Source organism: Colossoma macropomum, unplaced genomic scaffold (assembly GCF_904425465.1).
Source record: "Colossoma macropomum unplaced genomic scaffold, Colossoma_macropomum, whole genome shotgun sequence".
NCBI classification, from domain to species: Eukaryota; Metazoa; Chordata; class Actinopteri; order Characiformes; family Serrasalmidae; genus Colossoma; species Colossoma macropomum.
Window position 1 is genome coordinate 25,421,347 of NW_023494784.1, and position 24,504 is coordinate 25,445,850.

The window sequence follows — 24,504 nt, forward strand, 5'->3', positions numbered from 1 at the left end:
TTTGCCTTCACTCACATTGTTTGGCTTGAGGTGGAGGTGAGAGGCTGCAGCCATGTCTGACAAAGGCCAGGATGTCGATTTAACAAGAGCCAAACAAAATACTGGTGTTTGGCTGGTAAAGGTTCGTCATATATACAAAACGATAATTAGTTATGTAGTATAGATTTATTTTTATTTAATGTCTACCACGTTATGCAAAAAAGGCAGTTACAGAAGGTTTTATATGAATGAATATGTCAGGGCTACCATCTTTTCATAGGTTCCTAAGTATCTTTCCCTGCAGTGGGGGAAAGCATCTGGACAAGGAGAAGTTGGAAAGCTTAAAATAGCTAAGTAAGCCTTATCCCCACCATGGCAATCTATGTAATCCTGTATTCCTCTCAAAATGTTTTTAAAAGTCCTTTTCAACTTTTCATCTCTACAAGAAGCCAAGGAAAAACAATGGTAGGTGTTTCATCAATGATGAATAAAAGCCATGTTATTTAAAGGTGCACCTGATTACAGGACAAACTGTGATTGCTACATGCTTTTTTGAATATTCCCTCCTGAAAAAAATCATGGAAACCATTAACAGTTTCTGGTGATTGATGGAGGGCTTAGTGATAGGCCTATTTCGTGTTTTCCTGATGGGTTGATATCACAGTGTAAATGATGTACTGGTGTAACAGGTGTTCTGGGACTGATTCTAGATACATTTGACGATTTCCTAATGGGATCTAAATGTGTTCTTCAGAAAACTAGTGGTCTCTAATGGAAACCATAAAGCCAATTCCGATTAGAAAGCAAAAACCATCAGATTTTAATGTCATTTTTAATTTAGAAAAGTGTAATGTGCAATGGCTTGAGATCGAAGGTTGCTAGTAGCTGAAGGTATATCTGTGAAGAATTGTGTTGATGAACAAGTGCATTATATAACAAAGCTGAGGTAAACTAAATGGCTTTAGGTAGAAGAGCGGAAAAAAGGCAGCACATGGCTTTAGAGCACTTCAGTTTGCCACATGATGTCACTATTAATTTATTGCGTGGGAGTAGCCTATTGAAACAATATTTAAACACTTAATGCCTTGCAAAATGCGTTTGAGTGCACTGCACACACATATCCCAACCTAGATGGATAGCATTTGATGGACTCATGGGTTTGTTTTTAAGGTGTCATTCAGTCTGAACGAGGAGCTGACCGTGGTTGAGAGTTCAGGGGAGATAGCCTCATCAGTGCGAGCCCCAAGAGAACATCCCTTCTCCATGCAGTCTGTGGGGGGCCAGACTTTGGCTGTCTTTACAGAGAGCTCCTCAGGTGAGCCCTGAATATCAAACCCATCTGACGGAAATATATGCGCACACAGTACTGTGCTAAAACCTTAGGCTCCTGAGGAATTTATACTTAAAAAGCTGCTTGTCTAAGCAGTAGAAAGTGTTTGCTCAGAAAAACACTATTATTAGAATGAATACCAACAACACAATATAATAAGTAATGATTTTATATGTGTTATTGTTTTTGCTTAACCGTTTTCAAACTGCTCATCGAGAAAACCTAGTATTAGTTGTTATCCAGTATCTGGTTTGGCTCAATTACTTCTTTCAGTTGAATCATATGTGCTGGGGACAAATCCATGCAATAGCTGGAGGCATCAAAGAGAAACCTGTAACCAAAGTTCTGTTCTTTTTTTACTAGTTCACAAGATATTAAGTAATTTCTTTGAAAGCAAGAAAGTTTTGTTACATTTTAATGTATTTCTATTTATTTGCATTTGGTGTTATGGTGTTTGAACTGAAATAAGTTATGAAATAAATTATTTTAAACAATTTACTTTTACTTTTAGTGCCTAAGGCTTTTGCACAGCATTTCCTATTTTAATAGCTGTTAAATGCATGTATTTGTAAAGCGCAGAGAAGGCTGCATACACACAGAGTTTACCAGTAGTTTAAAAAACAAAAAAACACGTATTCCCTTGAAATTTCATACCTACCTCGCTACCTTGTAAGAGTAGCCTACACAATAGGTGAATCTTCTATCTTCAGCTTGCTGGCACTGAACAGTAGGGGAGCCTTTAAGGCACAAACTCGCATGTCAGTTGGCTGAAGCTCCACGTATTTGGCCTCCATTGTTCTGAACTCCAAGGACACCTAAAGCCCCAGGAATGCATCTCTTCATCTACTGTATGCTGTAACATGCAATATTTAGCACATCACTGTCCAACAAATATTAATCATCACAACTTATGCAGGAAACCCACACTTTTTAAAAAATTCAGTATCACTGAATCATTTGTTCATTGCCCAGTCTGTAGGGAGGTTTGACGTAGGTTTGATCGCTTCCTTTGTCGCTAGTTTTGTCCTTTTGAAGACAAAAGCGTGTCATACATGCGTGGTTAATGCAACATACTGGCCATTTCTGTTATTGTGCTTTGGCAAAAACGCCAAAGAAACTGTAATACACTGACGTATTAATGTGGGACTGAGAATTGGTGGAGGTCACATTTTAAGCACAAATCTTAAAAATCTCCATTAGTGTCTAAATTCAATGCCAGCGAAATGTTGCATTTCTGTTCTACTTTTTATGCTTTTGTTCCCATTGCTTATTATTTTTTTTCCCAACTGTCTGCCTCGCTCTTGCAAGCCGCAGGTATTGATTAAGTGGTTGCTAAGCAACAGGTTGGCCACAGAAGTTGGCAATGAATAGAGGCTCTACTGTGCAGTTAAAAGCTTTCTCTGGGCTATGGGGATAGAAAGGGAGGGAGGAGGGGGAGTCTTTTTCTAAGCGAGTTATGAATTGAGATAGTTCAGGGTGAAAAGCACTCTATCAGATGTTACAAAACGTAAACACTCAAAGTGGCAAAACACTTTGAGAATTTACCCCCGAAAATTCTCAGTAGAAGCCGATAAATGCTTCTTCAATGTAATGGAAGTAAACAGTTTGCAAGTTTTCTTTACAAACAAGAAGCTGTGCTAAATTATAATCCTCCAGACTGCAATGCAATTGAAAGGACTTGAATAGGCTTTATTATTGTCGCTTTACAATTGTCCTTGTTCAGTAGCAGTCAGTTTCCTAGCAGACTGTTCTTTGTGACTAATGTTACAATTGGGTAAATTGTGTTTGTAAGAGATGTAAAGGATGTAAAATACTTTATCATTTTTGTGCTCTCTTTTTATGATCAATAGCATTAGATATCTTTGGCAGGAAAAATGTTTCATTGCTCTGTCATCAGCTTGTACTGTTGCCATGTAGTCTCAGTTTACATAACCCCTTGGCCTGTACATAATAAGCATTTCAGTCTGTTTATTTCTAAAGATTATCTCTTGTCAGTGGATATAAAAAACAAATAAAAAGATACCACATTTCTTACTCTAGAAATTGACACCAGTGACCCATTGCCTCTTGCTACTTGTGGGTTTAATTTGTGTTTCTCTCGTCAATGTGTTCGGGAGATACCATTTTTACATAAAGTTCACTGCTCTCATACACTAGCCTTTGTGTGTTGGTCCTAAATGCAACTGGAAAACATTTTAGGTAGATGTTATGGACCACATGCAATGAATGTTTCTCTAACGGATATGATTCAGGCATGAAAGACTGATCCTGGACTTCACTCCAGATTAATTCAGCACTTTCCAAGCACTAAATGGAGTTTGAATTTGGACATGTATAGGTGTATTTTTGTGAGGCCATTTAAAAAGAGGCCGTAGAGTTTGAGCTGTTTTATGGAGGTTTTTTCTTTCTCTAAAGTGATCAGGCTGCGTGGTTTGTGCAGAGAGCGTGTGATAAGAGGGCGTTGGTGAATGGAGGTGCTGCAGAGACTTTAATAAGGTGTCAGGGTCAAATGTGAGATTCGCTCCTTGTTAACAGCGCTGCGCTCTCTTGCAGTGACAGGTAGGCTGGAGAGTCAACTTACCTTGACTCACGTAGGCGCGTACAGCCTGTTGCTAGGTCAGACTAGAGCGGAAAGCAGGATGTGGGAGCAAGCACGCACATCCACATAGCCTCAGAATTACAGTTTTTACTTGAAAGAACAAGTATTGAGAATGAGGCCTTTAAAAAAAAAGAAGCCATAAACGATGCTGCGCACAGTAACACACATTTTCATCTGTGGCCTGAAATAGAATGTCGCTTTTCAGATCATACAAAGGAGTCACATGACCAAGATAATCAGTGCTGAAGGTTTGGAGCTGCTTTAGCTGTTTTTTTTTCCTCTCTGTGATTTTTCTCAATTATTCTGTGAGAGAATTGGAGAACAGCATGAGCCTGAAGCATGTTTAGAGAGGTAAACATGAGTCATAGTAGCTGATCAGAGACATTGTACCAGCATGTAGCCATCCTCAGAGTCAGCTTTGTTGCTCCGTTCTCTCAGGTAGGGATTACATCTTCCCATCGTGTTACAGTGCTCAACCGCAGGCAAGAAGCGCAACAGTATCAGCTTTGTGGCTGCTGAATCACTGAATGTCTCGGTAATGATGTTAAGAATGGAAAGGTCAGATTCTGTGAGTGCAATATTGCATGTAACTGTGTAATTTAGTATCACCATTTGGTTAGAAATTAGGCTGAATCACCAATTTTAGTAGTATATTAAAATTTTATTGTACAATGATGATAGACAGCATTCTGTTTCTAGAAGTTGCTAAATGAATAATGCTGTGGAATCACTCTGGATTCTTTACTGAATTGAATTGCTGGTAAATCCAAGCAGAGCAACTTCAACGACTGTGAAGTAGGTAGTTTTGTTGGTTTTGAAATGCATTCCATTATCCTTGAGGGCTTGCAGGCTTCACACTAATCTCTTCCCACCCATCTACCACACATCTACACACTGCACATTATTCATGCAAAACTGTGATTGGCATCTGCTGCAGCCCCGTCTTTGTTTTCTACATCTTGTTAACATCACTGCATGTGATCTGTTTAAAATTCTGGTCCCGTTGGCATTAAGAAAGAAATATGTGATGCTTAAAAATAATCTGTTCTGTTGTGCTGAGCTTTGAACCATTTGAGAGTTGAGGGTAGGAGTGCATCATGAAATTTTATGGCTAATGGCCTTTTTTTTTAATATGGGCCAAATGAACACATGAAAACCACTAGCACATTTCTAGTACTTTGTATAAGCCAGAGTTGCAATAATATTTATTTGCTCTTTAATGGGCCAGACTGGCATTTTTGCTTTAAAATGAAAAATCAGTTGCCTGTTTAGATAATATAAAGCAAATAAAGTAAGACACAGCTGGCTATTTAGCACAATGAGTCATGCATAATTATGCTGTGACATTTTGGTACAGGTTTAGCAGCAGCATTCAAGTCCAGTTTCTGTTAAGTAAAATTACTTAAATAACACAGGTTGGCTTGGCCAAAATAATAAAAAAAAAAATCAGCCATCATGTGTTTGGAGCAAAATTTCCACATTCCAATCTTGGCTGATTCTCATTGTGCATTCCCAGTTTGGATAATATTTCCCAGCATGTTTAGTGTGGAAAAATAATTATTACTCTGTCACTTCTAAAGTGCAGAAATAAGAACGTATTTCATCTTCATCCAGGGATCTTAATGATTATACGGTGGTTTACAAGAAATGTAAACTATGATGTTTAATATAAATTACGCAGCATTTCTGTACTGATGGCAGAGATTTATTCCTGGAAAAGTTACAGAAAGACGTGATTCAAAAACCTTTAGAGACCTCATATTAGAGCTAATTATAGGGAAGCTTAAGCACTGTACATGCTAGTCTCCCAAGTGTTCTGACAACATTTCCATGAATGGAGCTCTAATTGAGTTTGGCCTTGTATAAATATATTACTTTACAAGACGCTATAGCAGACATTACTCCCCCATGTCTTGTATGTCCTAACAGGTAGGCATGTGCTTTCTCTCTTGTGGGCATTGCATTCAGGTCTAATGCATTACAATATATTTGAAATGAGTTTCAGAAATCCAGTCCAGCATGTTGCCAGTTTAAAGATGTTTTAAATACACAACTCTCTGTGCGCTGCTTGGTTGTATAATGTTGTCTGACTGTGTTTTGTCTGTCTATATGCTTGGTGTTAATGTCCCTTCATCAAATTTTTTGTGCTCTCATTTTATGATTGGATTTGTCTGTATGCAACTTTGATTAACAAGGGCCAATGCGTGGTTAACGATGGACTTCATATTTTGTGTTTTAGTGACGGAAACCTACTACAGATATAGACTGTTAAATTTCCTGTTTCTGTAAAGGAGTGAATATGCCTGACTTAATGAATTTCTTAGTTGATCTTATTTGCTAAGATGATAGACATTAAAGCAGGCTATCATGTAAATGCATGAAGAAGAATCTGGTCTGTTCTCATTCCTCACTCTGTCTTCATGAACAGACAGAAATGTGGTTGTGAAATTGGTCTCCCAAGGGCATGTGCCACCTTGATTTCACATGTTAGCTTGACCAATTAATTATTATATTGTAAAGGAGAGATATTAGTCATTCCTCCCCTGGAACACTTGAGAATCAGCAGGCTTTTGTTGTAATGTAGGAGTCTCGTTCGCCTGGCAGCAAATGGATGTGAGACTAATCCATGAATATTTGAGCAGATAATGGGCTCTTCCATTTGAATTAAATGTGCTCAACCCCCCACTCCACCCCACAAGGTGTTAGTTGCCCGCTGCCTGTGGGTTAGAGATACATCATCAGTCATGGATAAGGGCTAATAAGCCCCACAGTCTCTCATCAAAAATGAATGATCCTTATCTGCAATTAAAAATGGAACCAGTTTGATGTTCCCACAGCAAACTGTAAGGTTGGGTCTGATTCCTTTTCCTTGTGTCAAGTATTCATAATGACTCATTAGTGGGAGATGGCAGGACAGATTCTATGGAAACAGATGGATTTTGTGTGGACATGCAGTCTGCTCAATTTGTGGGTGTAACCATATGTCCAATGTTACTTCATTTAAAAATGACTGACTTTGGACTGTGACTGAGTTTAGCTATGTGCTGCAGACACTGGAACATTGATATTTGTCATTTGTGCATTGTAGCCACCTCTGCATGCAGGGTGTTCATGGATGTATTGATACAAATAATGGTGAAATCTATGTCCAGCATTAGTCAGCTTCTTGAGTTTCACAAATTGAAAATCAGTACCGATTTTATAAGCCATGGATGAGCGATGCTTATCTCACTTAACAGGTGAGGTATAGTTCCTGTTATAAACAGAAGTGTTTAAATTGATTTAGATTGATATCTGCCATAGAATGTGATCCATATATACACATTTCCTTTTTTAATATGTAGTGACCACACCCTTCTACATGGTTTTACAAACTAATAGCTTTGCTGTTTTAAATTAGGATCAATGCTTGGGGAGATATTTAACAATTATTGAATTGTGGCTCTCTGTTTTTAGGTCATGCAGAATATTGCAAAGGCTTATTTAGGGCATGATGTAGTCTCTGTTACAAGCTGCCTTCACTGTTACCAAGGAAATGAACCGTAGCCATGTGTATATTGGAGCCACTGTACTTCATCAAAGTATATTACACAATCTTCAACATTGCTAATGAGCGATACTGACATTCTGTCACTACTTAGCCTACTGACTAATCTTGCATAAACTATAGCAGCCTTAGGAAAACATCCTCAAATAAGTCATGTAGCAGAAGGTAGCATTTGTAATCTTTATTTTGGAAAACATTTACAGGTTCTGAATGACATTTTGCTGTCAGCTTCACTTTTCACAAGACCAGCAATCACAACATTTGCTCCCAAAGGTGAACAGAATTTGCACATGCATTAGGTAGTATTTCAGCCTGTTGATCAGAAATCACAGTAGTTGTAAGTATGTAGCCGGTTGCTATTTCCACTTATCTGAAGAGATTCTGTAAAGAAGTCAAAAGGTGGAATAAACTGCAGTTCAGAGGCCATGTCCATGTGCTATTCCTCTTCCTTAAAAAAAGCCAGCTTTTGAGGGACTATGCACAGTATACCAGAAGAAAACACAATACATAACACCTCTTTTACTTTTCAAGGCTGTTAGTAGGAGCTGGAGGAACGCAGAAGCAGAGTTACTTGCAGAATGTCCTTTTGTAATCCAACGTGGGTCCTGTGCAGAGTATGCTGATGCCAGGGGGATGTCAATGGGTGGTGGGATGGGTGGTGGTGCTAGGTCTCGGTGGGTCATGTGGTTTGTGGCGCCAGTTCTGGTTGGGTCACTTGACAAAGTGCAGAGCCTCACACTGCACCACCGATCCCCGGCTGCTGTCTAGGCAGGTGAGCAGGCGGAAGCCTCCTCGCAGAGCCATCATCACCGTCTCCAGCTTGAGCGTCTCCAGCGTGCACAGGAATGTGCTGTCCTCCTTCAGCACCAGCCGTGAGCCCTGCTCTGACTTGATGAAGTGGCGGAACTGAATGACATTGGATGACACCTCAAACTCTTCAGGGAAGCCGTCCAGCCGGCTTTTTGAGATCTGGACCAGGCGCCCCTTTACCTTCTCGATGAAGCCTGTGTCGCTGCAGTAGACCTTGAGACCCTGCGAGCGCTCATGGCTGTCTGTCACCTCCAGGAAGGCGGGCTCGCGGTGGGTGGCCTGCTGCTGCTCCCAGTCCTGCAGGGCTTGGGACAGCTCGCTGAGCCTGTAGTAGTCAGCCTCGCGGCGCAGGAGTGCCACCTCCTTGAAATCGTCTGGCAGGATCAGCTCACCTGTTCGTAGGAAGTTCAGCACGTGCCGGAAGATGGGGCCATCGCGGTCAATGAAGGTGTTGCCCATAGAGTCGATGTGCTGCACAGGTCTCTTGCCACTGACCATCTCTTCCAGCAGGGAGCCAGAGTACTTGGTCAGCGTCTGCCGCTGTGCTGCATACAGGTAGCCCCCCACGTTGATGGTGATGGTGCCTGAGGAAGGCTTCTTAAAGCTCTTGCTGGGCTGCAGCAAGTCTGGATTGATCTGCCTCAGTTCGCTCTCCATCCTTCTGAGATTCCATTCCATGCCGTTCCCTGAGCCCAGCCTGTCGGAGTGTGTGTGTGGGGGGTTGAGGGGTGGGGGGAGGGTGTGTGTGTGCAGGCGAGCAAGCGAATAGGAGCTCAGCTGAGCGACGCTGGCATTGAGCGCGGGAGCTGCCAGCAGTGCCGGAGCCTTTCACAGCCATACGCGCGCACTCGCACGCGCTCGCACGCTCTCAGGAGGAGGAGGCGGAGGTGGAGGAGGGGTGTTAGGGGTGGGCTCGCCTGCGTCAGTGGAGGGGGGCTGAAGAAGGAGAGAGAGTGCATCGCTCGCTGCCCTCCACTTTAAAGGATGGATTTAATCACCTCTCCACTCCAGCATGCTCCTCCGCTCTGCTTCAGCAATTAGCGCCGCTCTGCTCTGATGAAAGGGCCTCATCAGCTGGGCAGCAGCACGTGAGCTCACGGGAGTGGGCCAAATCGCAGGGACCCCACTTAATGCACTCTGCTTAAATGGAGCCAGCGGGAAAGAGGGGGGATGTTTTAGTGTTAATGTTAAAAGTCTGCGCATGTTGATGTTCTCTCATCAAAATCTTTGCTTCAGAGGTCCATCTGTCGCCGTTGTGTAGCATAGCGACAATTGGCAGATTTATTAATAAATGACGGCCAGATCGAGCACAGAGAATTGATGTGTTTATGTAAATGACTTGTTTCTCATCTTTCAGAAGGCATGAATGCAGTCAGTGCAGCTCTCCCTTTGAAAGGCTTTAAAAGAGAAAGGCTGTCTCTCCTTTGTGATGCTTGCATCAATCCTGGTAAGAAGTGACCTAATTACCACCAGTGGGAGCACACGTCAAGGCAGAGCTTTTGATTAGTGAGGATGGTTGGGGTGGAATGTAGTTGGTGCGCAATTGACCCCAAGTTGTGTCAGAATGTTGTAAAAGTAGTGGAGACATACAGAACTGTGTGACTGCATAAACCACTCAGAGTAAGGACTCAAAATCGATATTCTTAATATAGTGTCCTGTGAATGTGGGCTGACAGTGATGAGCAGCCTAAGCAGTGTCTCTGTTTGTCTCTAAGGAGACATGCCTGTACACGCACTGTTGTGCTAATGTGTCTTGGGCAGTGTTGGTCAGCCTCTCCAGTAGAATCATCTGAGACATCTCTGTGAGCTGTCAGCGATGACAACCTGCCAGTCATCCAGCATGATCGCCTCGCTCCAGGCCAGGAGGACTGAGCTTGTAGGCGTCAACATGGTAGCATCGTATAACAATAGCATCAGGGCTGAGATGGTAGTTTTAATTTCAGTGTTGCATTCATTGTTTTTGGTATCTGAAAACCACTGTATCATTTTAAGGCCAGTGTAAGATTTTTGTAGATTTTTGTAATAAGCTTGACACACTCCTTTTATTCTTTATTGCATAAGTCATTTTAAAATGTTTGATTCCCTGCTTTACAATGATATAACCACAAATGCAGTGCTGTGTAAAGTCAGAGACCCTTCATTCATTACATTTTCAGTCACAACTGCCATTAAGTACAAATTATTCTTTTTTTTTCCAGGAAATATTTTTGAGGAGATTATATATAAGAGAATCAAATTGCAGAAGGAAGGGGAAAATCAAAAGAAAAGTTTCCAAATCTGGAGTTAAAAAATTGATTGTTAGATATTAAAATGGGACTATTAACAACTGTGCGGGACTTGTTAGCACGCCAAAGCTCTTGTTATACTTAGAGCTTTCATAGGAGGAAATCTAGCTCCACTCTTGCTTCAGATCTGAACATTTACCAATCAAACAAAGGGGCTGCAGATTTTCTCAGAACAATGGACTGGCCATCCCTGAGTCCAGACCTCAACATCACTGAAAATGTCTGGGATTACTTGGATCGTGAAAAGCAAAAAATGCAACCAACTTGTAAGACTGAACTTTGGAGGTGTAGAAAATTCTTTCTGCAGATTGCTTTGAAAAACTGAAAGCGAGTCCCCCAAAAAGAATGGAAGGCAAAGAGTTGACACACTACATACTGAATAAAATGCTATTTTTAAATTAGGTTTCTGTGCAATTTTCTGTTAAAATTGTGTCCTACTTTTTAATGGTGCTGAAAAATGAGTAACTTGCACTTAATGGCAGTTTTGATTGGAAAGTAAATAAATAAAAGGTGGTCTCTGGCTTTTGTGCAACACTGAATGTACGGTCAAGGTTTTTTACTGTTAGACACCAATCATAAATTTGAGTGAGCAACATGTGTCCATTTCCCTCCAGCTTTGTTACAAATCAAGTAGCATAGTCACCGTGTTCTAAATACAGAATTGCTTAAAGATTTAAGTGATGTAGGCCTGATATGACAGTGCATTTATTAGCTTGTCTGGATGAGTCTATATGCTTATGACTGTTTGCTGAATGCTTTTTTTTTTAAACCACTAGTAAGAGAGAAACACCTGCTGTTGATTTTCACAGCAAATTTTATGTGCTCTATTATCATCTATGTTTAAGCTTAAATTAAATATATCTTATGTTAGCATTGGTAATGGAAGACATTGATGTATATGAATGTTGTCCTGGAATTTATTATAGTCAAATATTCATGAGTAAAAGCTCATCGGGATGAATCATGTTTGACGGAATATATCTGTCAGAAGAGACTATTTTTGATCAGCATGCCTTTAATCGTATTAGCATGCTACAAACATAAATTTACTGAAGGCAGACAAATGTGTCTGAGTTGAATTGGTTTCTTCTGTGCTTTAGTGAGTATACATACACTGAATTAGTGAGTGCATACACTGCCTATTGGCAAATGGTGCCTCGAGTTTGAAAGTCTTTAAGGGTAATCAGATGACAATTACAGTGCACAGCCATGATGTGCCATGCCAAGATTTTGTATAAATGGTAAAATCGCTAAATTATTCAGAGTTTGCTGAGGTGTTAGCTACATAATTTGATCGACAGTTGACAGGGGAAAGACTTTTTACATGAGACATTTGCCATTTGCAACTGCAAATTACAGTTGACCATCATTGCATAACAAATGGGTAGGTGGTGGCGATAAAAGTAAGGTATGCTAAATAGCAGGTAGCACAGAAAGATTTCCTCCACCTTTTCTATCTGAGACACCTTTGCCCATGGTGTCGCCTTTCACATTGCCTCTAGGTATCCAAAATCCTCTCTGTATTTTGAGTTTCCTGTGGAAGATTATGGTTGTCACTCTGTCTTTACAGTTCTTTTCAGCATCCAGACAGTTTTGACAGGCATACAGTACTGTGCAAAAAAACAGAGACCACCCTTCATTCATTTAATTTCCAGTCAAAGCTGCAATTAAGTACAAGTTATTTATTAAGGAGATATTTCTGAGGAGATTAGTTATAAAAAAGTCTACTTGTATAAGGAAGGGGGAAGTCAAAAGAAATAAGTGGAAAAACAGGAGTTTCCAAAACTGAATTTCACAAAATCATAGACCATTACAGAGACTGCTAGTTATAAAGAAGGCACCAGTCACTTGCAATCAGCTTGCTAGTTACACCATGAGTGGGAAAAGCTCCCCTCATTGTCAAGATCTTTGCAAGCGCAGTAGCCAGAACAACCCTAAAAACATGTTTTTTGTGCGTTACTGAGTGTTTATTCCAAATATAACCAATGACTTCAAATATGATCTAAAACAAAAACTGACCTTCAGTTTTGAGTATTTTTTGGCTGGAAATATTTTCATTTGAGGACTTTGACCATTCACACACTTCCGCGTTTGTTAATCCGGAAGCTTAAATAGTAGCATTAGACGACTTCCGGTAGTGTTGTAAATATGATCTATAACAAAAACTGACCTTCAGTTTTGAGTATTTTTTGGCTGGAAATACTTTCATTTGAGGACTTTGACCATTCACACACTTCCGCGTTTGTTAATCCGGAAGCTTAAATAGTAGCATTAGACGACTTCCGGTAGTGTTGTAAACAATGACCGAGACTACTGCCCGGAATAAATACTTCATACTAAATGCGCAAATTATACGAAACAGAGCTTTCTAGAGTTTCCACTTGATCAAGTTGAGAAATGCTCAACTTCTGCTGAACAGCTCCGCTTGTCATGTGTCAGTTTTCACAGAAAAAAAGCAGCGTAAAACTGAGCTAGACTAGAGAAACAGACCCCGTAGCTTGGTGAGTAGTTTACTTTGAAGCCGCAGTAAGTAGGATTGAGAAGAGAGTGGACTCAAAATTCGAACGAGTACAACTACCAGGTACCTCCCCCTTCTCCTGCACTCCAGCCCTACCTCCTAAGCCCCTCCCTACAGAGGAGGCAGCTGTGCATGCGCAGGCTAGCAACCATGGCAACTGAAGAGGCCTTGTAAACAGCATGGAGCACACACCAGTAGGAACATGAACTAAACTCCACACAGCTAGAGAGCACAGGCACACACAAATATCAGGACAGATGCCAAACCAATATGACTGCCTGGGCTTTTCACAAAGATATTTTCAACAACTTTTAAATAAAACAACGCTAACCAGTAGCCTTAGCATTGGAAACATGTTGATGCTAGCCCGACTGCAGCGCCGCAGTAGTATATACGCTACGGTGTGTTACTGTAACTGTTACTATCTTAGCTTTGTGGTTATTTAAATAAATAAAGCAGAGATGCGGGTAACTCTGCATCGGATTGTTTTATCCTGGGCTCTGTCCCTGTCGGTGTGAAGGGGAGGAGGACTGCCCGCAGCAGGTGCACAAGCACAATCCATCAGGCACTCCTGTCGGCTCTGATTGGTTGTCTTGATTCGAGCCCAGTGAATTCTTGCAAATAGTATTAGGAGCACTAGGCGTAGCCACAGGAGCCAGATTTTTTTCACAGATTATCGGTCTCATGTATTACTGTCAGGATAAGTGACAGTTTTAGCAAATATAACAGTAATTTTTACATGGGTTACTTACTGCAGCTTTAATATAGAAATATGATGCTGTGTTTTTGTTAGTTGTTGCGTTCAAGGCACTCACTAATGGTAATGTTCACATGAGTTGAGTGGGAAGATTTAAAATTGGTACACTTTTTCTCCTGCAGATTGGAGCACAATAAGTGCTTGTTTCTTTAGTCTGCCCATTTAGGGATGTGTGATGTAGTGTTGAACATTAAGATATGCTCTGCTCCTTAACTGCTTTGCAACGCTGTCAGACAGATTTGCTTCACTGTTTGAATGCAGCTGCTTTGACACTGACCGCGTAAAAAAAACACAATAGGATGTGCGCATAGATGTCTGCTACAGCATATACACCATTGCCGGTCTATTAAACATTGTGGGCTGAAGTTTTATAACGCTATTATTTACAGCCAGATGTGACAAAGCAGTGACTGTGAGAAAGGTCTATTAAGAAATAAAGAAAATGTGCCTCCTAACAACCATGCAGGACCTGGTAGACCACAACAACTGTCAACATTAGATAAACAGTTTAAACTTTGAGAGAAAATTAAGCTCTACTCTTTCTTCAGATCTGAAAAAATCCACAGGTGTTCCTGTCTGTCCTTCCACTGTAAGATGACAACTCAGTACTATGAGTCTTAAAGGATGTGTACCAGTCAAGAAGCCCTCAATGAGGGAAGAAATAGACAAAAAAGAAGAAAGTTTGCAAATCAAACAAAGAATCTGCTGGTGTTGTCAGAACAATGAAGTGACCAGTCCAGACCTCAACAACACTGAATGTGTTTGGGATTACTTGGATAATGAAAAGCAGAAAATGCAACCAACTTCTTAGACTGAACTTGGGAGGTATGGAAAAATATCCCTGCAGATTTCTTTAAAAAACCTGAATGCAAGTCTCCCCAAAAAAATGGAAGCTGTAAAAAGGCAAAGAGTGGACACACTAAATGCAGAAAATTTTGCTATTATATTTAGCCTAGTTATTTAGACTTCTGTATAATTTCCTGTTTCATTTTGTTTGCTTTTGTTCCTGATTGCAACATAAATCCACCCAAAAAAATCAGCAATGTTGAACCTTCTGCTCCACTGAATGCTGTTGTGGAATGCTTCAACAAGTGAATCATTTGACACATTTCTTATGTTTCGGTTTAAAATGCGTAGAAGCAACAGGGGTGACGGGAAGAGGCACAGAGCTGCTGTGAAGCGCTCGTTCTCAGCGGTCGTATGCGGATGAACTGAGACGTCTGGGAATTTGAGCTGCTGTTGTAAGTGGGTTGGTGAGAGTGGGGGTTGAGTGAGTGTGTCCTGTGGAGGGCTGGGGATGGTAGCGCTAGCATGTTTTGAGCCTAGGCAGAGCAGAACGGATGGGAACCTGTGAGGGGGCGGATGATTGACCTCTAACCCTGCCAACATCTCCGCAGCGGTTCAGCAGCCTACAGCCTGCCTGAACGGCTCACGCCACCCCCAACAGCTCCATTCAGCACGGATGTAAATACCTCTCCTACATAACTGACAGTTTTAGTGTGAGGTTTTTGTGATAATACTTATATAACATTAGCGAGCCCACAGCAGAAGCATGCACGTGTTGCTTGCGGATCCATGGAGAAGAAAACCAATGCTGAGAGAATCCATACTCCTCGCCCTCTGGTGCCCCGAACCCTGTGTATAGCCTCTGAGTAATTGCAAGAGAAACGGATGCTTTGGTGAAGTTGTGAAACACACGTGGGCGTATTTATCAAGTCACTCCAACAAGTGCTCCTGCACTCATCAGTCTGTAATTGCTAATAATTGAGTGCATTAGCAGAGCCCAGTGATGGATTTTGTGGATGAAATACTGCTTCCTTTGTAAAAGGTTTTCTGCCGGACATTAATCTGCAGACGGCACAGCATACAATGCTGAAGAAAAGGGTTTCACTGTAAGAAACCAAGAATATACATAAATGTAATATATAAATGTGTTTGTGTGGGTGTGAGTTTTGCAATAAGTGGAAATATGTGAAGCCTCAGAGGTCAGATAACCATCAGCCTTCTTCAGAATATGCCAACAAATGGGAGGCAGCAGACAGCCGAGCAGTGAAATGGATTTCTGTGGAGGGTTCAGCAAAGCTCAGGAGAGCGCGATAAAATTCACTACTGGTCGGCCAGACCACAGTTAATAAAAAAGCCAAGCACTTCAGCGCTTAGGAGCACAAACTACTCGGCTGAATCACAAGATTTCAAATGTCAAGTTGAATTTTGAAAAGGGGTTTTGTGCCAACAAATTTTGAGGGTGCTTAGTTCTGAAAAGCATTGTTCTGTATTGTTCAGTGCTTCTCTTGATTTTGCCAAGTGGCACAATTTATTTGTGGTGAATATTACTGATGAAAATGCAGACCATTCAGGCAACTCTCATCAGTGCATAAATAACTCGGATACAATAGTGTGTAGGCAAGCCTATATTCCATGAAAATACTAGTTTATTAGATGCACCCACCTCTACTTTCTGTCATTGGTCATTTTGTCAGGAACATCTACTATATAGGTGCACTTTGTAGGAATACAGTTACTGAGAGTAGCCCAATAGTCCATGCTGATCTATTACTATGCATAATTTGTCAGCCTGCCACTACCACTGCTAATACACCTACCACTGTCACCACCGCTAACAAGATGTTGGAGTATTGTACAGTATTGTGCATCAGGCACAGCAGCATAAACTGGCCACTTCATTAGACACACCTACCTTATTAGTACACCTTGGGCACAAGAACCTCTCTCCCTGACAAGGGTCAATATGCCACCATTGGCATATTGACTCAGAAATGTTATTTAGTTAAAATTTGCTCTTACAAGACTCAAAGGTGTTTGATATTTTTATCTAAACAACAAAAAAGATACTGTTCCAATTTATTTCCCATAACTGTTGGTTTATACAACGTTATCCTGTACATTGTGTAATTTTACAGAACATGAACACTGTTCTTAAGCGGGACATTATTCCAATCTTCCCCCACTTTTCGTTTCAAAGACCAGATTACTATTGAAGGCATGGTGGTACAGCGTGCTGAGTGCAGACCTGCAGTCCAAGAGAGCTATGTAAAATTAAAGAAGTGAGTATGTGCAGTAGTTTGGTTAGAAAACCAAACAATATACAAGTTGCTAAATAATAATATAAAAACACACATGCTGTCTGCAGACTGCAGATTGAGGAATCAACCAAGCCACTCCGACTGTCTCAGCGGCTGGACAAAGCAGTTACCACAAATTACAAACCTGTGTCCAATCACTCCTATAATGTAAGCGTATATTTGTGTGCATATTTGCCTGCACCCACACATATAACGCATTACTCAAGTTCTCTGTGTGCAGGTGGAATATGAAAAGAAAAAGAGAGAAGAAGGCAAGAGAGCCAGGGCTGACAAGGAGAAAGTTCTGGAAATGCTCTTCTCTGCTTTTGAGAAGCACCAGTACTACAACATTAAGAACCTGGTGGAGATCACTAAACAACCTGTGGTGAGTCACTTTGTTCATAAATCAACTTCTTTAATCATGAATTCCTCAGCAACACCTCTAGCTTAGCTAGTCACTGATGGGAATGTGTGTGTGTGTGTATGTATGTATATATATATATATATATATAATTTCTTTTTCTTTTTTCTCAATGGCTTTACAGCCTACCATGCACAAGTTTATACCACTTTGCCTTTACACACCCCACAGCTCCATATACAGCCATTAACAAGTCCTTCACATAGCGAGTTTTAAAAGGTGTCTAAACATAGCCCTGTGTTTTATAATGGAGGGTTTTTCACCGGTCTTTGCATATAACCTTTGGATCGAAATGTAGTCATTTATTTCATTTGTTTACCTGAATATTTTCTTTTTCTGAGTCACTCATTTTGTCATGTTTTATCAGGTTTTTGTTTTGATGCGTAAGAGCTTTCCATTTCCAAATCTAATCTAAACTCTCTGTGCTGAATATTAGTGCGTGGATGCAAAATAAAACCTGTGCACCTACAAAAAGCTGAGCACACTAAACTGAGCACACTGCCTTTTTTTGAAGGTCCATAACAATACCAAAATCTGTATCTGATATGTGAGCACGTATCAAACTGTGCTATTTTATTTGATTAGTTCTAACCCTAAACCAACACACCAGGCTTTTTATTTGGTGTTTATTTTGTGCAAAAAAACAATGTCAAATGAGAAAAGATGCTTTGTACCAAGGATAGCCAACTAGCTTTTTTCTTTTTGCTGTGCCTGGGTAGGTAAACGTATAATTAATACAAAAAATGATCAAAATTGTAATTGTAAATCTCAACATTTAGCCAACTCTTCCCAAATGCACGCACTCATCGTCACATACACTTTGTCTTCACTGTTAGGGGGTAAAAAATCCTCAATATATATATATTTTTTTAATTTCATAATTTGGAAATGCTAGCTACTCTTACATTGTGTTACAATTTTGTGAGGAATAAATCAGTAGAAATTGTCTAGAAGTATTTGGGAAAAAAATCTTGTTGCATTAACCTCCATCCAAAGTTGAGACATTTTTCTTCTCTTGTAAAGTTACCATTTTTGAAGTTTTGTTGCCACAGTGATAACAAAACCATAAAGGGAAAAGGCACAGATAATCTTGAGTGCAAATAAATTAATGCAGACATGATTGATGAATTAAGTTAAATTATTTAAATTTCAAAAATTGTACATGATTTCATGCTTTAATATTCATATGCTCCTAAAGACCTTTACTATTTGAGCAGTAATAGGATTGGCACTAAATGACATCTTCAGCTGTCTAAGCATTACCATTTAGTTTAAGGCACTGAAATATTCATACTTAATCATAAAATGATGCATGCTGGCTCTAGAAAAGTTTGTACTCAGGTAGGTTTTGTATCCCTCTCTGATTGCATTATCATTGGTAAGTGTGCTTGGTCTTCTTAAGGAGAGTGCCCACTTAAATGCTGTCTCGGTTTCTCTTGGCATTAGAGATGTAAATGCCATGAAGTTGTATGACTCATATCCATACAGCTGAATTATGAGACTAATCAAGACCTGAGAAAGATTAATATTTCAGCAACTAAAAACCATGCTAGCTATAGACACCTAGTGGTCACCCTCATTACTTACAACAAATTAGCCCAAGTATGATTATAAGGGTAGTGAATCTGGCTCCAACGTTAGTTGCATCAACTTCATGGTATTTATGTACATCACTGTTTAAATACTAGGAACATTTCCCTATAAATAAGCTATAATTGAGTATTTAATGAAAGTTAAAAGCCATGGGCTCCTGCAGACAAGTCATTGCTTGCGGTTACCATTCTACCAGCCCTTCAGCTTCACAGTAAAAGGGCATAATCACCATGTTGATAATTGTCATTAGGAAGTAGCTTGGATAATGTTTTGGGTGACTCAATCCCTAAACTGGCCCAAACATCCATAGATTTACCTGAAAGAAATTCTGCGCGAGATTGGAGTTTATAATTCCAGAGGACCTCACAAAAGCACCTGGGAACTCAAACCGGAATACCGCCACTACCAGGAAGGAGAGGAGGATGAAGGCAACATGGATTAAAGTGACATGGCTTCATTTCAGCACACATCCAGTACTGAAAAGTGGTTTGTTTGATTTCTAGCACTTTTTTTGGGTAAAGTAGCTTCATTTCCATGAAAAACTTTCCAGGTGGCAGATGTCATTAAGAGAAAGCATCTGTTCGTTTGTACGACTACTTTTCTGTTTATGCACGAAAGAAGCTGAAATAAATATTTATTTGCTTAAATTCATGGTACTGGTGTACTGCTTTTAAGCAGAATACTTTAACAGTCTAGCCGCAACTACAGTGTAGACCTAGCATTTTCTCTGGTAGCAAATAGCCCCATTAATTAAACAACCTATTGACAAATATGAATCTCACTAGGGGAAAGTACTAGTCACAAAAGCCCTGCACAGGTATGTTCAGACTGTTAAACCATCTTTAATGCAGTCATTATTTCCTTCATATACTATACAGTGTAGTTACCCCCAGTAAAACAAATATATATACACAACCAATTTAAACACAACATGCTTTCTTTGGCTTCATCAGCACACAACTAAAGCACTAGTAAAGCTGACCAGTTAATTTAACTATATAGCATTAGTCACTCCTTGGGAATCAAACTTGACTGTTTAGTCACTAGCCCCATTGCATGCATGAGAAATGGCATCCAGCAGGAAGTAAACCTGATGTTCCAGTATTACCTGCAAAAGTAAAATGCACGAGATTAACATGACATTGAACGAAAATTTATTAATATGAGGCTCTTACGTGAAAGCAAAATGTGTGCAGATCATTCATTTAAGCATCTGGAAAGTAACTACATACTTTTTCATCTCCAGGCCATCACTGGAGATACATATGGATGTTTGCTTATTTTCACAGTAGTTGGGCAAACCGCCTTTCAACCTTTCGAAATATGGAAGAACAACAAAAAAAACAAAAACATCCCATTAAAGATATTCACAAAAAGCCTTTTCTCTCTCTCTACAGAACCAGTATGTGCTCAGGTAATACATGCTGTAATGTTTCACTGGACATAGCCTCAGCAGAGTTTGGTCATCCTTGCACATATTTTATGCAGAGCATTACTTTGATATTAGTGAGTAATCAAGTTAAAGATGTTCAAAAATGATCTGGCCACTCATGGAATCTGTATATTATTCTGTTATATTAATTCAAAATATTACATCATCTAATAATTACACCTGATATTAGAGCATATTGTATATTCATTGTGTTAGTGAATACAAATTATATACCTCAGGACTAAGTAGATGAATATCCCACATCCTCTTCACCTACAGAAAACAGACAAAGCAAAGTCACAAAAGGTTGTTTGTTCTCCAAGGTAACGCCTACCGATAAAACAAACGTGCTCAGGTAATACATGCTATTAGGTTCACTGGTCACAACCTCAGCATAAAGTAGTCATCATAGCAAGCATTTCACACTTTACGTTGCAGTGTACAGTCTAAAAGCTCTAGCCTTATATACAATGTGGGCACAGCAAATGGTTTTATACAAGATGAGTCATCTTTTTTATACCTTACAAAAGCTCATTCTGAGTTTTCCTGAAATACAGACAAATGTCCAGATGGCTAGATCTACTGCCACTTTGGTATGGAATGAAAGTCTCCAAGTTAACAAAACTTGTACCATCATGTAGCCTTTGAGAAAGATCCTGTATGACTGCCTTGAAGGAAGCTGCCTTGGTAGATTGTACTTCAAGATGTGCATGTTATTCACAGCCTTCACCTTCCCTTCAGCAGTCACATGGCCACCAGCCAGGATATTGTCCTCTATATGTATCCTCTCCACTGCTCCCACTTACAGTGCAGCTTCATGATCAGTATTTGTCTCACTTTATAGATGAGAAATTTTGCCTAAATCCTATTACAGTACAAAACCTATGATAATATTTGTGTTGCATTTGTTACGGATTGTACCCCCCCCCCTTTTGTCTATTAGAAAAGTAGTCATGACATTAACATTTTTTAAATAAGATTTATCTAGGTGAACAGTTTCAGTATATGATGTAAACAGTATGCATTCAGACTAACCTTGAAAGTTGTTCAGATGAAGTGCTCCAAATTCCTCAGTGATGTCACAGCAGAGCAAGAACTGCTAAAGCACAAAATAGAGTAAAAAGAAGGGATTAGATACAGGATTCTTTTCACTGGGTGTCCATTTCACTCTACTGCGCACTGATGCTTTCAGCTTCTTTAAAGGCACGTTACACAACAAATGTTATTTTATTTATGTATGTATTTGTTACTTTCTATCTACTTTTATTGTATTATAGTATATTATGTATCATTGGCGACCTAACCTGCACATGGCTCAGTCACCTTCCAGGACAAGCTGCAAACTATGTAGAGCCGATGTTCTCTTCAGGGCAGCTGTGCAGAGGCGCTCATCCGCCTTTGGTGTTTCTGTGGAAAAAAGAAAGAGAAAAACTGAATCCCCGAAAACCCCGCTCTCCCACAGAGGCTCATCTCCAAAACCGACATGTGCTCAGGTAATACATGCTGTAGTGCATCATATATCATAACTTCCGCAATTAAAGTCATCATTGCCCATGATGTGTCTCTTTAGCCCAGTCTGCATAGTCAATGTTAAAGCTATCTGTTCTACAAACGAGTATGCTATATATATATATATATATATATATATATATATATATATATATATATATATATATATATATATATATACACACACCACACGTAAAAGAACAGAAGCGAAATGCGTCGCTCTGCACACCTCGAAAAGTGAGAATTTAACTTACATGCATTAGCGTTACATGTGAATCATGTGAGAAACCACGCTTTGTCTAAAGTCTGCGTCCATAAAAACGCCTACACTCACATGGCCACATGCTCAGTTTTGATCTGGGATCAACAACGAACGTTATTACACAATAGATCAATTAATTAAGGTGCAAAAACACATTGCTGCGCAGTTTGAGTGGTTGATCCAGCTTATCTAAAGCACTAGGCCATGCTCTCTCTTACCGTTAGACGCGTTTCGTTGGTCGAAGCCTGTAGGCCTTAATACTACATTCCTGCCTTTAGTTCCCCTGAAATATATTCAAGCCAAAAACTCACAGCCTACCTGCTGTATATTTGCTTGAGCTCATTGTGGCAGTTTACAGAAATGTATTCGCCACCACAGAGAGCCGAACACCGACACCTTAGCGAACTCGAACAGAAAGAAAGAAGCACGTTTCGGTCTCGTGTTGAAAGAGCACGATGGGTGACGTCATCGCATAGGCCACTCAGGGTTGCCAAGGTCTAAAAAACACCTCTTTAGAAACGTCTGAAAAAGAGTGGACGAGACAGTTCACAGTGCTATCTTTGGCGTCTTTATTGGACAGTCACCACACATTGTATAGGCCTAACAGTTCAGGATGGAAAAAAAAAATTCTGAAACTGAAAAAAAATCTTCGTCAGCTTCGAGGACTTGGCAACCCTGCGACCGTTTATCCCTTGAGCAAGGGAGCCCTCTTGTGGAAGAAAGCTTGGACATAAAATAAGCGCTTATAACAATTACATTATTTAAGAGTATGAATAAAACACGTCTAGTATCTATCTATCTATCTATCTATCTATCTATCTATCTATCTATCATCTTTATTTACGTGTTTAAAAATATAATATGTTGGCCAAACTAGACAAAAATCTAGGAATTCTTTGTTGCATTTAATGCAACATCCGTGCTCTGTTTTTGCAACCCTTTTTGGTGACACATAGAACCATATACTCCATGAATCTGAAGAACCATTTCACAATGCAAAGAACCATTTAAGGATGCAAATGGTTTTGAGTGTTCATGGTTTTATATAGAACCACTGTCTTTACTAAAGAACCCTTTTCTTTTTTTTTTTAAAGAGTGGATTAGACACAGCTGCAGTCTTTGTTTGAGGAGATGGATCATTTTGCCCAAAGGCTGAACCTAATGTTTTATACATCACTGCAATGTTCCAGATCTTAGGAGTTTCTCTCACTGTTATTTATCTCACGTTCACTAGATGGCGCTGTTAAACCAGGCACAAAAACATTCATTTTGAGTCGTATACACGTTTTCTGAGCAGTAAATCGGATGCATTAACAACTGCAGAGTCCATTAAATATCCACCAAAAGAAAAAAGAACAAAGACCCACAGACTCCTGTTTAAGACATTTCTGCAGGCCTATTCCATTACAGCCTCTGTCTCATTTGTACAGTTCTGATAATGATCACAATAGTGCTGAAACAATTTCCATACCACAGAAAAATGCAAGCCAGCCTAATGCAGGAACACTGTGCTTTGGGGGGTTTAAACCTTACATACATGATTGATGCTGTCCCTCTTTTGTCTAATTAGTGGCTATTCTACATTAAGCCATTTGCAACCAATTTCATTGTCCCCCAGGACATAAGATCGTTAAATAGGCCCTATGGTTTCTAGAAAGAGTCATCCATAGGAATTTTCCCTCTGTGCCAATTGAAGAGGTTTTTTTGTGCAAACAATACCAAACAGATGAGGGCAGCACTGCTGCACATGCATGAAGAGAGAGAGAAAATAACTACAAACATGTAAAGGAGTTGAAACTACATTTACGAATACCAACAGATATTTCAGAACATCACAAACCAATCAATGGGATAAGCATAGAAGATTTACCTTATAAAAACAACAAAGACTTATCAAGATTGCTCTGTCCATTGTCTGCAGTGCAGCTCTGCATGTTTAAAACAGATCGCAGGGATGTTTTAATGGGATGAATAGCAGACTTTGCAGAGCTTGGATTGATCACAGGCACAGAATTGCTCTGGTGGCTGTTGTCTGTTCACAATTGTAACTCATCACATTAACATAGGCCTATACACATCTTGAGATTATTTGGATCCAATAAAGTACTAATCCTTCCACTCTCAAACAGTACTTTCTGCTGTGATTTTTTTTATTACAATACTGTACAAAAGTCAGAGACCATCCCTCATTTATTTAATTTCCAGTCAAAATGGCAGTTATTCATTCAACAGTTATTCATTCAACAGTAATTCATTCAACAGTAATTCATTCAACAGTTATTCATTTTCAGTGTCAGAAAAAAAAAAACGTATATTTAACAGAAAATTAAACAAAAGCCTTAATATACTAAATATGATACACAAATGTTCAGTGTTTAG

At 39.8% G+C, this 24,504-nt stretch overlaps 2 protein-coding genes and 1 long non-coding RNA gene across 3 annotated transcripts; 1 reads left to right on the forward strand and 2 right to left on the reverse strand.

The window, feature by feature from the left end:
• Nucleotides 1-52: 52 nt before the first annotated feature.
• gtf2f2b (general transcription factor IIF, polypeptide 2b) lies at nt 53-19,414 on the forward strand. The gene is made up of 8 exons (XM_036565511.1): nt 53-121; nt 260-333; nt 426-444; nt 1,150-1,294; nt 16,809-16,890; nt 16,977-17,076; nt 17,150-17,293; nt 19,233-19,414. The coding sequence occupies exons 1-8, from the start codon at nt 53-55 to the stop codon at nt 19,362-19,364; spliced, it is 765 nt and encodes a 254-aa protein (XP_036421404.1). The 3' UTR covers nt 19,365-19,414.
• On the reverse strand, nt 7,615-9,011 carry kctd4 (potassium channel tetramerization domain containing 4). The gene has a single exon (XM_036565491.1). The coding sequence runs from the start codon at nt 8,941-8,943 to the stop codon at nt 8,167-8,169; it is 777 nt and encodes a 258-aa protein (XP_036421384.1). The 5' UTR covers nt 8,944-9,011; the 3' UTR covers nt 7,615-8,166.
• A 326-nt stretch (nt 19,415-19,740) lies between the features above and the next one.
• On the reverse strand, nt 19,741-22,597 carry LOC118804905. The gene is made up of 6 exons (XR_005007021.1): nt 22,444-22,597; nt 21,659-21,761; nt 21,390-21,453; nt 20,589-20,627; nt 20,155-20,235; nt 19,741-20,030 (listed from the first exon to the last, which is right to left on the reverse strand). It is a non-coding gene; the product is annotated as an uncharacterized LOC118804905 (long non-coding RNA).
• Nucleotides 22,598-24,504: the final 1,907 nt, after the last annotated feature.